A 14262-nucleotide genomic window follows, 5' to 3' on the forward strand; every position below is an offset into this window, starting at 1 on the left:
GCCCAAAGGCGGCCGCGGCCCACACCGCTACAAGGCGGCGCGGCTCCCGGTACAGCTCCCGGTACAGCTCCCTGTTCCGCACGGCAGCAGCAGCAGCTGCCCCCCGCCCTTTCCCCGCAGCCAGGCACCGACGCCCCACCGACGGCGGCACGGACACACGGACAGGCCGCGGCTCGGCCCGGTCCCTCCTCACCGTGTGCTCGTGCTCGTCGGCTCGTGCTCTCGGCGGCCGGCAGAGCAGCAGCAGCGCGGCGGCCGCGCGGAGCAGCCACAGCCCGGGCGCCGCCATCTCGGGCCTCCGCGTCCCCGCGCACGCTCGCTCGCACGCAGCAGGCCCCGCCGCGGAGCCGGCCCGCGCCCCGCCACCAACGCCGACCTGCGACGCTGCTTCCGCTCCGCCCGGCCACGTCATCCGGCCGCACGACGGAAGCGAGATGACTACGGCGGCCGGCAGGGAACCAGCGGCAACGGGCAGGGCGGGCCGAGCCCTGCTGTGTGACAGACAGCGCTGTGTCAGTGTCAGAGCTGCTCCCTATGCACCACACCACATTCCCCATCTCCTGTCTATTGCAATAGTAACAGTCCTTGTGGAAAGAAACGTTTGTCAGAACCCATTGAAAACCTTTGCTTCTAATTTCTTTTAAAAAGGAAAACTTGGACAACTTTGCTAGCACCATACGTTTCTTCTCAGTCATTGCGCCGCAGAGCAAAATACTCCTGGGACACACAGAGTGCCTCAGTGTCCTGCTTGATCCAGCACTCACAGCTCGGGCTGAGCCATCTGCTGCACAGAACAGCATGAGGCACATCACAAAGAGCAAACATTCTGCTGGGCCAGCCAGCTGCCACCTGAGTGTGGAGATGGCTCGGTGCCCTGCCTGTGGAAGAGCTGCTGACTTAGTACCAGGAATTGTACTATCTGCTCAGTCCTTTTGCATGGAAACATACCTTCTGCTCACACTCCTCCCCCAAGTATATTTGTGCTTAAGCAATGATTTGGTCAAATGGAAATGCTTCTGTAATCTCTTCCAAGCTTTAATTTCAGTGTGTTTTTCAGGTGGTAGCAGTACACACCATGGTTCGCCCAGCATAAGACTATTATTCAGAATCTATTATTCAGACTCCGTACACTGAGCTGCAATTAAATCAAACCATCCTGGAATACATTTTGGACATTCAGAAGTTGCATTTCAGCTGATCTCAAAGTCTTTGTTTTTGTATGACGGTCAGGTCACACTAAGATTTAAGCTGCAAACAGGAGAGCAACCATAAGATTGCTTATGGACACATTCCAGTTCCTCAGCTGTAAACTGTCTTGCTGCAGTACTAGCAATAAAAATCCAGCTTCCAGCCATATAACCAGGATCATGCAAAGGCAAACATTCAGATACAGTTCAGATATATCCTTCTTGGAGAAGACGTATTTGGCTATTACATGCAGGGAATGAGGACTTAAAAATTAGGCAGTGGAAGAGAGAGCCCTGGGCTGCTTCAGTCCAACACCTTTGAAAGGAAGTGTTCTGCACAGCACTCATAGTTCGCTCTTCCTCATTTCCCCACGTGCTACATTTCTACCTAATGTTATATACCTGGTATCCATCACAGCTTCAAGCCCTGGAGCACAGCTGCATTCACCACTATGGAAGTGGGGAACAGCTGAACAAAACCAGGGAGCTGTGTGCAAACCAAAGCACATACAGCAGCTGAAAAGAATCACTTCTGACTTTTCTTCACTTGTCCACAGTGCCATTCTCCTTATTTCAACCCCAAAACTTCCTTCCCTGCTTCCAATTTGACCAAATAACACTAGGAATTTTATTCTATTTCAAGAAGGGCACAGGAAGACAGCTCCCACCTCACTGAGATACTCTGAATGACAAATACATAAATTCCTCACACTTCATCTACTGGCCTGCAGTTCACAGCCTGCAGCCCTTTTGTAGCAAACACTGTATGAACAGCACTTGGCATCAGACCCTAAGGGTTTTAACATGCAGATAACACTTAGTTTATGCCTAAGCCCACAAGACCTGCAGAATCTTGCAGCTCGCCATACTACTTTCACCATGCTGCAAGAGAACATGGTAGAACCCTAATACCTACTCTGCTATGGAGCAAGTGAAGCTTACATGCCCTGATGAAAGCTTTATGTCCTATATCTCACTCAGGGCTGGAAAAGAAGGAACAGTTTGAAAACCAACTAGGCAGTGTTGCTTAATGCTCTACCCTGAATGGTGTCCTCTAGAATTCTCATCTGTATCACTCATGGACAACCAGAGCCCCACACTCATTCCCCAAGGGCCAGAATATGCACAAAAAATTGCAAGGTCTGAAGAAAACAACAAAGCAGCTTATTTTAATCATCCCAGCCCCTTGAGATGAAGAATCAAATAAACTTCTGTTTCATGTGCTTCCTACATTTGGCACACACAACCCAACCATGAAGCTGTCCGTAAGTTTGCAAGCCTTCAGGCAGAAAAAAGGACTGGACACAGCTGCTGCTGATTCACATTGCTAGAAAGAGCAAAGCAAGCACAGGCAAGCCCCAGGCAGGATGCCTGCTTCCACTGCAGCAGCCAACTGTGCAGCTGGTAGTTGTGAGGTGTGTGCCTCTGGAATTGCAGAGTTGCTGTATTATTCCAAAGCGTGAAGCGGAAGGTTTTCATGCTGCTACGATGAATGTGCATAGAGATAAGAACAAAGCAGTACTACCATTTTCTTCCCCTAATTTAAAAGGTCAGCTGTGTGATTTCAAGTGACAACTCCCACAGTGGCTTAAGTACAGCTGTTTTGACACAGCAAATCCCTTGCCAGCTGCCTTGGGAGCTTTCATGGCAAACACATCACACCCACAACTCATTAATGTCAATCCTCTTCAGGGAGGGAAGGGGAAAAAGCATTTTCAATATTATAAGCAAAATGCATTTGTAAATAAAGATAACTTTTCATCCTCCTGTGGTTTGATAATGACTGGAGAGACATTCCATACTTTCCAGAATTTCAATATCTGCACACAAAATGTTACACCAAACAGAAGTACACAACACCTGATCCTGCTGTAATGAGGACTCTTCAAAGTATTTAATTTGTTTTGTTTTCTCTTTCAAGTGTGTTTTCCATTAAAGCCTTTGTGCATCATACTGAAAGTTTTGTTGACAATGCTTATCAGGATTTAATTTCTAAGAGGACGTGTCCTTTCTTCATCAAACGGAAACTCCATTTTGGCGCAGGGCTGCCATGACATATCAGCATTCTCCTTTTCAACCATGATTTTGCCCTCGAAGTCTCAAAGCACCAAAATCCTTCCAAACAAAAAAGCTACAGCAGGCCCGAAAAATAATCTCAGTGAAACCACAGGTAAAGCTACCAGAGCTTTAGGGAGAAGGAAAGATACAAAAACGTTTGGCTCCCACTTATAAATAATTTAAGACAACCCAAAAATATCTGTACAAACACACACATATATATAGAAAAATCTCATATTCCACAGATGTTGAGAGATTCAGCGACCTCTTGGGGGCACGGGTGGAGGATAAAAGCCTTCACAGTTTACAGGCCTATTAAAAAACAGAACATAAACACATTAAAAATAACAAAACAGAGTTCCACAACAAATTACAGGTAATAACACTGTACCTAATAACACTATATGGGCAGTAATCACACAAGAGGAAAAATAGGCTTTCATATATCCAGCAGCAGAGCTGACACCAAGGGACTAGAGCTGCATTCCTGTGTCTTTTTTTTTCTGCTGCTTCCCCAGCTGCAGTGATTCTACCATTACTGGGAGGACATAATGCAACACTTGTTTGGAATGAAGTCTGATAATAAAATAGCTTCTTTTCTGAAGATTAGTTCCAAAGCAATAGGAAAAGAGCAAAGGCTTCAAATTTTAATTTTTTGTTTTAAATTACTTACAGATAAATTCCAGCTGTATTCTTGAACTTACTATTTCCACACATCAGTAATAATCATTTATCAGTTGGAGCATTTTATTACTAACATCTACTCATACAATCCTCTGGTTCCTGACTTCATAGACTTTCAGTAGCTGGATTAAAGGAGTGTTTGCAAGTTACTTAATTTTGCGGTGGTGCAATCCAATCAATGCAGCATCCCTTTCCCAAGACTTTAACTCAAATGAGCTCAGTTCTTACTTCAAGGCAAATCATACATGTAAACAGCATGGCCTGGAGAGATCATAGAATCCTCAGAGCTGGAAGGAAACTTTAAAAGGCCAGCTAGTCCAGCTCTGCTGCAATGAACAGGGACATTCATGGCTCAACCAGGTTGCTCACAGCCTGGGCAGTTTAGCAGACTTTGTTGAAAAGATATTCACTTCCTGTCTTAGTTTCCACTTTTTCTGTATTAATTCACTTAAAGCTCATGTTTGAGCTCCCCGTTAGCTTTACCTGCTTGCACCTCGAGGGGGCACTCTGGGAGGCCTTTCAGGCAGGGGGAGAGACGGCCTCTCTGCTTGGCTGGCGATAGGGCTGCGGCTTCTGCTTGCTTCTGAGACTTCATTGTCCTACCAAAAAGAAACCAACAATAAAATCTCAAGATGCAGGTGCTTCTGAAACCCTTCACCTCTAAAGCACACAATTTCCTCTATGTCCAAGATGACACATAGCTTCAGGACTGGACCACTTAGTATATGCAGGTATGGGATCAACACAATTGAAAACAGATTACTGTCAGTAATGTATTGAATTCTATGAAATGAGATTACAAACTAGACCAGGATACAAGTTTTCAGTCACTTTTGGTAGCAGAACATCAAAATGGTTGGCACTGACAGCATGAAGTGTGGTTCAGAAGCATCTAATTAGCAGCAGAGAAGGAGCTGTAGAACAGTCTGCAGACCAGCAGGATTTGGTTTTTATTAGCTTCCCAAGAGAAGCAGCCACATCTTAATATTTATGGAAACACATTGCTATTCCTAAAATCTTTTTTTTTTTCCATATAAAAACAAAGCCATATATTTAAAGACCAGTGAGTGCATGTATCCGAGAGCTTACCTCACTGTCCCCTTCCATCCCACTGCTGACACTCAATATGCTCCGAGTGCTAGAGCGGTTGCTTGCACTACCTGTGGTTAGTAAACAAGAGAAAAATGGTTTATTAGATCCTCATGATTTTACTGCACATCACTGACTCACTGCTCCTCATAACCTCATCTGTACCTCTTGCATATATGATGTAAAACTTGCTTAGACTGTTTCCACTGTTATTTTTCACATGTTCCAGATCAAAACTATTGCATTTTCTACAACTCTGGTCACTGGGGGCCAAACCCGTCAGCTCTAACTTTCTGGTGGATTTCTCCACTATCAGGGTCCAGGCTTCTGGTTAAATACTCGCCCATAACCTAACTAAAAGGGTCCAGTGCCAATATCAGACTACAGGTCAGGTAAATATTTTCACAACTGTTACACACTCAACTTTTATGTGTATTTTATTATCAGTCCCCATGCCTGTAACTGCATACAGGTAGATGTCTAGGGGTATCATTACACTAATTTCAGGAATAACTGAAAGAGCTTTCTGTGCTCAGTCTGCAAACACCATGAGAATGCAGGAATTTAATTTGCATGGTTAAACTTCATAAAACACAAACATAATAAATATGTCCAGAGTGTCCAAATCACTCAGAAGCTTGAGTCCCAGAGAAACCATTGAAAAATGCTGCCCTTTACCTATAACATTTGAGGAAATTACAAGTAGAGCTCAGTTCCCAGCCTCCAACATGGCTACATCCCTCAGAACAGAACAGCATGTTTCTTGCTGGGAATAACAGCAAGGGACCATCATTTTTTTTTTTTTCCTATGAAAGCAGCTGTCATTTACTTTTAAGAACTGATTATGGAGACTATTTCTTCCTTCAGAAGGCTCAAGGGAACCTTTTACCCAGCTTTCAGGTTTTTCTCCTGTAGGGATGCATACACAACATGTGTACCCAAATCCCTTGATGAACCTGAAGATGCTTTTACTGTTTTTAAAACAGTTTGCATGCAGACTTCAGGACGCCAGTGTCAGCATTAGGATTCAGTGACAGAAGTCCTGACCCATGAGCTGGTTTATGCTGGGGAAATAAGGTTTTTTGCTCAACCTTCCTGCAGAGAGGGGTGACATTCTGGGTTTGCTTACTTGTTGTGCTGGATGTGCTTTCTGTCTTCCAGTCTCCTCGTTTGAGCTCCTTTTTTGGTGGGAATACATTTTTCCTTGGGGCATACTCATATATGCCACATTCTGGTTTACCCAGAGTATTATGCGAACGTCGAATGGGTACAGTAATTTCCAGATCTGGAGGGCAAAATGAGACCAAAAAGCTCAGAATGATCTACTGAGTCTAACCCCTGTGAGATGCTTCACATCCCAAAACAAAGTTAAACAGTCACATCAAGATGATTGTAAGTGTACATGTATGAATCAGGATTCATTCCACAGATGTGGACACCCTTTTCTCAGCCTGGGATACTGAGGAGTAAAGCAGCTTCCTCATTTTTTTTTAGCCAACAGGCATACAGATGTGAGTATCAACATATTACATAAAACCAATATGGAGACATTTCTGCCTTGTGAATCTGTTAGTAACGTTAGCTGCTTCACTACAGGAGAATGACACAATCAGAGACTGTTACCTGCACTTTTCCCTGATTTTTGCTTCTCCATTTGCCTCCTGGTTATGCTGTCTCGTAGCCTTTTCAGATTTTCCTAAAAGATTACAAAATATTCTTTTCAGGGCTTTGGACAAAGGAGGATGAACAGTTCTCTGACAATGAAGTAACGCTTTTCAGCTAACTTTACAACCAATCTGTAACAAAGCTTGCTAAACCCGGCTGAAGTCCAAACCATGTCAACAGGTTTTAATCTACTCCCTTCAGAAATCCTTGTGTGCCCTTCAGAAGCCAAGTTGATTTTTGTTTGGTTTTTTTTTTTTTAGATGTTGTGTACTTTCAGGTTAAGTTCACACATCAGGTATAGCTGCAAATAAGAAGCACGCTGGGCTTAGAACATCCCTGTGTTTTCTGTATCCACTGTTACACTAGCACAGAAACTGTACACAGGTTCAAATAACTGCACGGTCCTTTCTGTACTAACAAAAAGATCATTCTGACTGTGGGGACAGATTTCCACACATCAGAGAATGATGGGCAATTGAGAGAACTGGGATACCCACCCAGTAATGCAAGAGGGCTCATCTGTAAATATAACTGGGAACAAAATTTATTTACATACCATTTATTACATTAAGGAAAGGAGTGGGGAGGTAAGACAGCTTTTATAGCAGAGAAATAAATGCATATGTGAAAGTGAGAAAATTCCTGAATAGGCAGAGAAGCAGAAGGAACACAAGGCACCACAAAGTTCCAAAAGAAGAAGGAAGTGCTTTTGAAGAGGGAACTCCATGCCAACAAGATAACAGAAACCTGAAAATGTGACTGCTGGTTCCACCAGTCATTGCATTGCTGCTGCCAACAGCTGAATGATTTCCTCTTTCATCTCAACCACAGTACTTTCACTACACTTTGCCCAGCTACAAAGAATAGGCAGTTCTGGATACTCAAGGAATTAAAGCCATCAAACAAAGCCATCCAAATGACCTGAGGAAGCATCGGTCTATTTACAAGACAGGAGTTTAATGGTAATACACCATCTGGGACAGAGTCTTCGCTGATCTGAAATGGATGGCAACTGACAACCTGAACATTCATTCAGAGAAGTTCCTGCCAGCAAGTAGGTGCTAGGTGGAAAGAAAGGCAATTTAGTCATCTGGAGTGTGCCTGATTTCTAGTGTACAGATCTTCATCTTAGAAAGACTAAAACCATTACTGTGAGACAAACAGAACTATAAAGCAGCTATCTGCTTGCTGTTTCATGGAAACAGCCCCTCAAAGTCAGAAGAAAGGCCTGCTGGTGGGAAGCACTGTGAGGAGTCTTCCTGCTGCAACCTGGAAAGGACTGTACCTACCCTGAAATGCTTCGGATATATGCTTAGAGAAAACGTTGTATTTCGTAACAGTGGGATAAACCAGTACCTGCTGAAAACGGAATGATTCTGATCTCTTCTTCTGGTTCAGTTGCCATTCCTTAAAGTGAAGTACAGCTTCATCAACGTTCAGTATGCCCATTTTCACTTGTTCTTGTAACGTGATCAGCTGCCGTTGACCCGGGGTTTTCATTCCAGCAAACGGATCATATATACTTGATTGAGACAGGTCTCTAACAGGCCTGACTATCGTTTCTGAAGAAAGAATAACACCAAAAATATCACTAAGTTTGTGTTACCTGCCCTTCTTGCTGAATACAAAGCAATTCAAGCAGCCTTGATGCCCTATTACAGGCTGAATGTTTCACTAACCAGAAGAGTATTTTGTCTTTATGCTGTCCTGGCACCATTTATCAAGGCTAAAAGCCTGAGAGGCAGCACTGTGATAAATATGCCCTAGAGATAATCTCTATGCTTAAAATAAAATAAATTCAAGTGAATAGCACAAAAGGCCCTCCCTAAAGCACTCTGCTTCCTCATCTCAAAAACATCTTGCATCCCTCGGTAATCTATAAAACAGACTTTTGCCTTTGCAATCACAAAGCTAGACTTCCTGATCTGTGCAATGTAATTCCAGCAGCTGAAAGCTCATCCTACTGATGCTGGCCATTTTTATCTCGTTTAAAACATTAAAAAAGGAATATCTAACACAGGAGATAAAAGATCAAAGATGGTTCCTAGAGCTTTGATAATGAACTGGATTAGAAGTTAAAGAGCAAGGTTGTCATTTTGTATAGATCAGTGGGAGGCAGTGCACCACAGGTTAAATCCCAGGAAGTAATGATCAGCAGACAGTGACTAAATCCACAAGATCAGGAATAAAGTATCAGTTTCATGAAGCAGTAAGGGTCAAAACAAAAAGGGAGCTTGGATATCATTAAAATCCTGTCTGATGATAAACTCTGAGACAGGAGATATGTACTGTATGAGATAAAAGAGTATTCCTCACGCTCTGCAGAAGTAAAAGTTTCCAGTGTCACATAAGGTCAAGTTGTCCATTTGGGACTGTTATCCCCAGTCTTATAAGACAGTCTGTTCTGTCACATGCACATCTCACTTGAACAACACTACCTCAGCAGGTTTGCTTTTGGATTACTTGAAAGATTTTCATGATGAACTTCTGACTTACCTTTTCTCACCTTTCCTCTAGGGACATAGAGATTCTCAGGTCTTTGAGCTTTCTGTGCAAAAACTGGAAAACAAACCATCTTTAGACACTGATCACAAGTCAGGAAGATAAGTATCAGGGATGAATAAGGCAAGCTTTCTCAATTCTGCACTGCATCACAGCTTTTGTTAAGCTCCCACTGAACGCTAATAAGACCACTGGAGAAAAGAGAATAATGAGCTGTACAGTAAAACTCCCCTTCTGTCATCTTCAAAGAATTCAGCTCAGTCACCTCTGAGAATTCTGGAAATGCCTTCCTACAGTAATGTCATGGTGAGAAGGAGGAGTCACTGAAATTACTTTCCCACACTCGACTAGAGTTCTTGTTAGTGTGTTTGTGGAATGTGACAATTTACACTGGAATCTATGTCAGTGCCATTCTAAAGATGACTGATCTACAGTTTAGATCCTGGTACCCAACTCACCTTTGGAGATGTACAACTCATTGTCTGGCTGTGGAGAGCTGGATTCTGGTCTTGGAACAGGAACTGGAGGTCTGCTAGCCATTTCTGGGGGAAAAGTATCTTTTTCCACTGAGTAATAGAGGTCTTCACCATACTGCTGGGAAACTCCTTCCCTAGAATCTGGTGCATCCATGCTACCACCTACAACAGAGAAAGGTTTGTAAGAAAAATAACTTGTCCACTTCACTGAAAACTGGATCTCTCCAGATGTGGAATGTATCACATTTTTACCCAGCTGGTCATTTCTCAGGAAAAAATACCCAGTTTTGCAGTGAATTACAGTGCCGAAAACCTTCAGATAGGATTCTATAAAGTCATTAATACCAAGTAGCATGTAAGCATTTGCTACTAAGCTTGTACCTTGTGTTTTGGTAAAGAAACCACAGGGGAAAGTCTAAAAACTGGACTAAGAATTAATACTGGCATTGGTAACTAGGAATGTCCTGAGTTCCAGTTCATCAACAGACAGTAGTTAACAAATCAAATAGAGCACTGATTTCCAAAAGTTACTTGTAGTTGTCTACAGAACATTAGAGGGAATTTTTCTTTTTTATGAAACAATCACAACCATCTGACAGTACATTTAACTTCAGAAAAACAGAACTCAGAGGGAGCTGTCTGCTTGCATCTGCACTTAAAAGACCCAGCTCCTATTACACCACCTTTGTCATCTCCATTGTGTTCTCACTAACCTCCCTGCAAAATCAAATGCCATCATATCTAATTTAAAAGTTAGTCTCACACATTTGGGAAATGATCAACTCAAGATCAAGACAATTAAGAGCCCTCAGATTAGATGCCTGCACTATTACCAAGTCATAAGTGAATAATCTAGTCATTGGACTTAATTTCCTTTATTGGTGTAGTACACATAGCTAAAATAATGCAGTGAAACTGCCAGAGTATCAGTGTTAGCAGGGGAAATAGAACGATATGTTAAAAGACGCAGTTTTAATGTTGCTGTGAATCCAGCTGGGTAACCCATGAAAAGTGAGTCTGGATCCCATGGAACCTGGTGAGTTTGGAAAGGGCCAAGTCATGCGAGGGGGGATAGTGCAGAGCATGTTTGAGAGCCAGAATTTCTTTTTCATTTTCCAGGGTGCTATTTTCATATTAACTGACTTACGAATAAAGCGTCTGCATTAAAATTCATCACTAGCTAATGCTGTTCTTCTTTACACTCAGGCCCTGCCCATGAGGTGAACCTGCATGAGCATCAAGATATCTGAGTTAATTCCCATTACACAGATGAGGACAAAGACTGCCATTTCTGAACAGATATCAACTGTGTGCTTGTACTCACTGATAAGCAGAGACTGGACAAGAACTCAGTCATCTTTTATGGTAAGACAAACCACACTAATTAAGTCACTTCACATGCTTTGTAGGATGCTCTTAGTATTACATTTCATCTGTACCCACTAAACCAAGGCTTTCTATGTCAAGTAGTGAGGAGTAGCTCCTGTCCTTAACAGATCAAGAACAAATCTCAAGTTCCATTTAATTGTTCCATCTGTGTTTCTCCCCTCCTCTCCAAAGAGGTCTCACCTTCTAAAAACTTGCGGAGCATCGAGTCTTTCACAGTTAGTGAGACTTCATCTCCAGAAATTGGAGTGTCTGGCTTGGACTGAAGCATTTCTACATCTGAAAAAGAAAAATCAGATTAATGAGCCTGTTGGTTACGTCCTTAAGCGCACTGAACAAAGTCACACAAAGCGATATGGTAATTCTGACTGGATTTTTATTTTACAGCAAACATGAAAGACTGCAGCAGACAACTGACCAGACCCTTGCCTCTAAAGGCTCAATAAATTGCCTTTAATGTAAATCACAAATAATTGCAGTCCACTTTGCACAAATCTTTGCCAGCAGTCTGCCACTTATACCTGAAGAAAATAGATGTGACTAACATTGTGTGGTGAGAACTTCTGACAAGGCTCCAAGCAGACACTAAGGATTTCATAGTACATGTAATATTGCACTTAAGGACCAGTGGAAAGAGTGGGCTAGAGATTAGAGCTTCTGGATATCAGTCTTCAGAATTTAATAACTAAAATTCTTTTCTTCAAAGAGACTTTTTGTTTCCCTTTACAGGGCTTAAGATTTCACAAGGGTGCTCAAATAACTTGTAACAGAGAAATGCATAGAAGATGCATTATGACCCATTAACCCCTTGCTAGAGCTAAAATACATGTGAACACACACATACCATGTAATAAAAGGTAATATCCTTCTCCCTTTAAAAGTTTTTAAACAATAGGAGTTAGGTATTTCTGCACATGAAGAAAGCTGCCTCTTTACACAGACCTGTCCTTCATGTAAGACAAAGGCTTCAGTGTGTTGGTATGAATTACGGCCCTGGACTTTACAAGTAGTTAATATTTTGCTGCTCAGTTTGCTCAAGGAAAACAATGATGCTGCTGTTTCTTGCACTAACTAAAGAAAAAACAAAAGCCAATGAGGACAGTGTTGAAAGCTCAGTCTTAAGAGAATAAAAGTGGTGGGGGAGGGTGACAATACATAGGACAGTAGAACAAGGGCATCACAACTACTACCTAAATTTTAGGTGTTGGAGCTACGCAAATTACAAGACAATTTATTGTAATAACATAATTTATTTGGTTGAAACTCACAAGGACAAAGCACGAAACTCAAACTCTCTTGGCCTGAATGTCCACAGAGTTCATTGATTGAGAAACAGTGCCAAAAGTCAGGACTTGTTCCCACCAGGATTCCCCACTGTCAGCAACTGGCCTCGCATAGAGAAAATGCAATCTAAATGTTTCCCCAAGTAAAATAGCATAATAACAAACTTTAGCCTTACCTATTAAGCTGACTTATCAAATGTAAGTCAGCAAAGAGAATGCAAGAGAAGATTACGAGAAGTGCTATCATTCCGTACTCTTTGCAGGAATCCTTTTGGTCTAACTAATCAGGTACTTCAGACACTGAACACATACAGAGAAACCTGGCAGTTCAATTTTCACATGAATCATCAAGGTTTTCAGCATTTTCATGAGTCCTTGCGCTTAGATCCCCTCTATGCTGAGCTCTAGACTACTCACAAATACTGTTTTGTAACATTCTGGAGCTGCTGGTGAGGGGGAAGCAGAAAAAGTAAAGCATTTTATCTAATGCTGCGGTTTTTATTACAAGATTGGTATGACAGAGATAACTTTCCCTTTTTGCTGTTCAGCTGTTGTTTGTTACAGCCTGTGTGTGACTCAGCTAAATGATATTTACCTGCCGCCTGCACCAACTTAGAGCAAATTCCAATCATATTCAATAAAGTTGTTTGACATTGCAAGTATTTGGAAAGGGTAATAAAAGAGAAGTGCTCTTATGAAGTAGAAATGATTACAGTTGCTGATAAGGAATTAAATAAGGCAATTCAATCTCTTTTTATTTTTAAACAGCAAACAAGGTAACAGCAGGAACTGGTAAGTTCCCACTCATTTGGCTAGGAGTACTTTTTGATCTGCACTGCTCAGGCTACTAAGACCCTGTCATTTATCACAGACCTTACCGGGACCACTAGCAACTCTCAACAGCAGTGTGCATCTCTCAGCAGCAATGGTTTAAATAAAATTGTCCCTTTTGTAGATTCTACACGCTGCAAATGTTTCCCCAGGACTAAATGCAGATAGAAAACCAAAACCAAAAACACATTAAAAAAATTAAGTGTGATGAAGAATATAAGGACTGGCAGAACATTCTGGTATCTAAGTATTTGCTGCTACTTTTCTTATTACAATGGCTCTTTCTTTTCAAATTAGCTTTAGCAAGACAAATTGAGTGTTACCAACCTTTCTTTGATCAGTCTCCAAAAAGTCGTGGAAGCACATTCTGATTATAACAAATGGACATACAGTCACAGTATGTCTGCATTTAAAACAGCCCAGGTATTGTCCTCCGTGCCACAGCTATAAGTAGTTACATAAGGGTTATTCTGACCTGCAGAAATTACTTCAGCAGCAGTTGATAAGTTTTTCCTAGGGAGTTTTTCCAACCACTCAAAATTAAGTCAGTACAAAAGCTTGAAGTTTTAACTTGTCATCATAACTGAATGAGTCCTAAACCAGCCAGCATTCCCACCAATTTCAGTGGGCTTTTGCTTCTTTACTGGTATCCTTAATATTGAAGAAATTCTCTCACTTTGAGAGAAACAATATTGGAGTATTGTGCCAATTTAAACTTATCTGTTATGATACGGGTAAATTTTAAGCACTGTTCAGGTAAGTTGTAACTATTAATCAGGCAAAGATTAATAGGCTACATAAGAAACACTGATATTTTCCATAAAATACTCCTGATAGGAAGGTGACAAAGACATGTCCACAGCAGTGATACACTGAGAGAACTCCAGAAGAAGAAGGGAACTGAGTTGTTACAAATAAGCCACATAGAGCGCTTGGTCAGTACTTTGAAACAGACTCATTGAGCCATGCTTTCTACCACAGAAACTATAAATACCTATTTCGGGGGGGGCAAGTTTGGGTTTTTACCTTTCAAGTCCCACTAGTCCTGCAGAGCCTACAGCACATGTATACACCATGAGAACTTTCTGTTGCTGATCCTGG

General features: G+C 41.9%; 2 protein-coding genes across 4 annotated transcripts in view; both read right to left on the reverse strand.

Annotated features, from left to right (window-relative positions):
- TM9SF3 (transmembrane 9 superfamily member 3) overlaps window positions 1-420 on the reverse strand; it is a 39017-nt gene extending 38597 nt beyond the window's left edge. Inside the window, exon 1 of the mRNA XM_015866646.3 lies at window positions 194-420. Within this exon, the coding sequence (XP_015722132.3) occupies window positions 194-412 (219 nt within the window). The 5' untranslated portion in view covers window positions 413-420. The remainder of the gene's footprint in view (window positions 1-193) is intronic.
- Window positions 421-3054: 2634 nt separating this feature from the next.
- Window positions 3055-14262, reverse strand: part of PIK3AP1 (phosphoinositide-3-kinase adaptor protein 1) — a 37419-nt gene continuing 26211 nt past the window's right edge. For all 3 annotated transcript variants that reach the window (XM_015866643.3, XM_085554427.1, XM_015866644.3), the window contains 9 exons: window positions 11231-11326; window positions 9644-9823; window positions 9180-9242; window positions 8040-8245; window positions 6642-6714; window positions 6148-6303; window positions 5019-5089; window positions 4413-4528; window positions 3055-3557 (listed from right to left, as the gene is read on the reverse strand). In XM_015866643.3, coding sequence (XP_015722129.2) covers window positions 3503-3557; window positions 4413-4528; window positions 5019-5089; window positions 6148-6303; window positions 6642-6714; window positions 8040-8245; window positions 9180-9242; window positions 9644-9823; window positions 11231-11326 — 1016 coding nt within the window. In that variant the 3' untranslated portion in view covers window positions 3055-3502. The remainder of the gene's footprint in view (window positions 3558-4412; window positions 4529-5018; window positions 5090-6147; window positions 6304-6641; window positions 6715-8039; window positions 8246-9179; window positions 9243-9643; window positions 9824-11230; window positions 11327-14262) is intronic.

This window comes from Coturnix japonica, chromosome 8 (genome assembly GCF_054131305.1).
Source record: "Coturnix japonica strain WE chromosome 8, WE-NBRP24, whole genome shotgun sequence".
In the NCBI taxonomy this organism is placed as follows: Eukaryota; Metazoa; Chordata; class Aves; order Galliformes; family Phasianidae; genus Coturnix; species Coturnix japonica.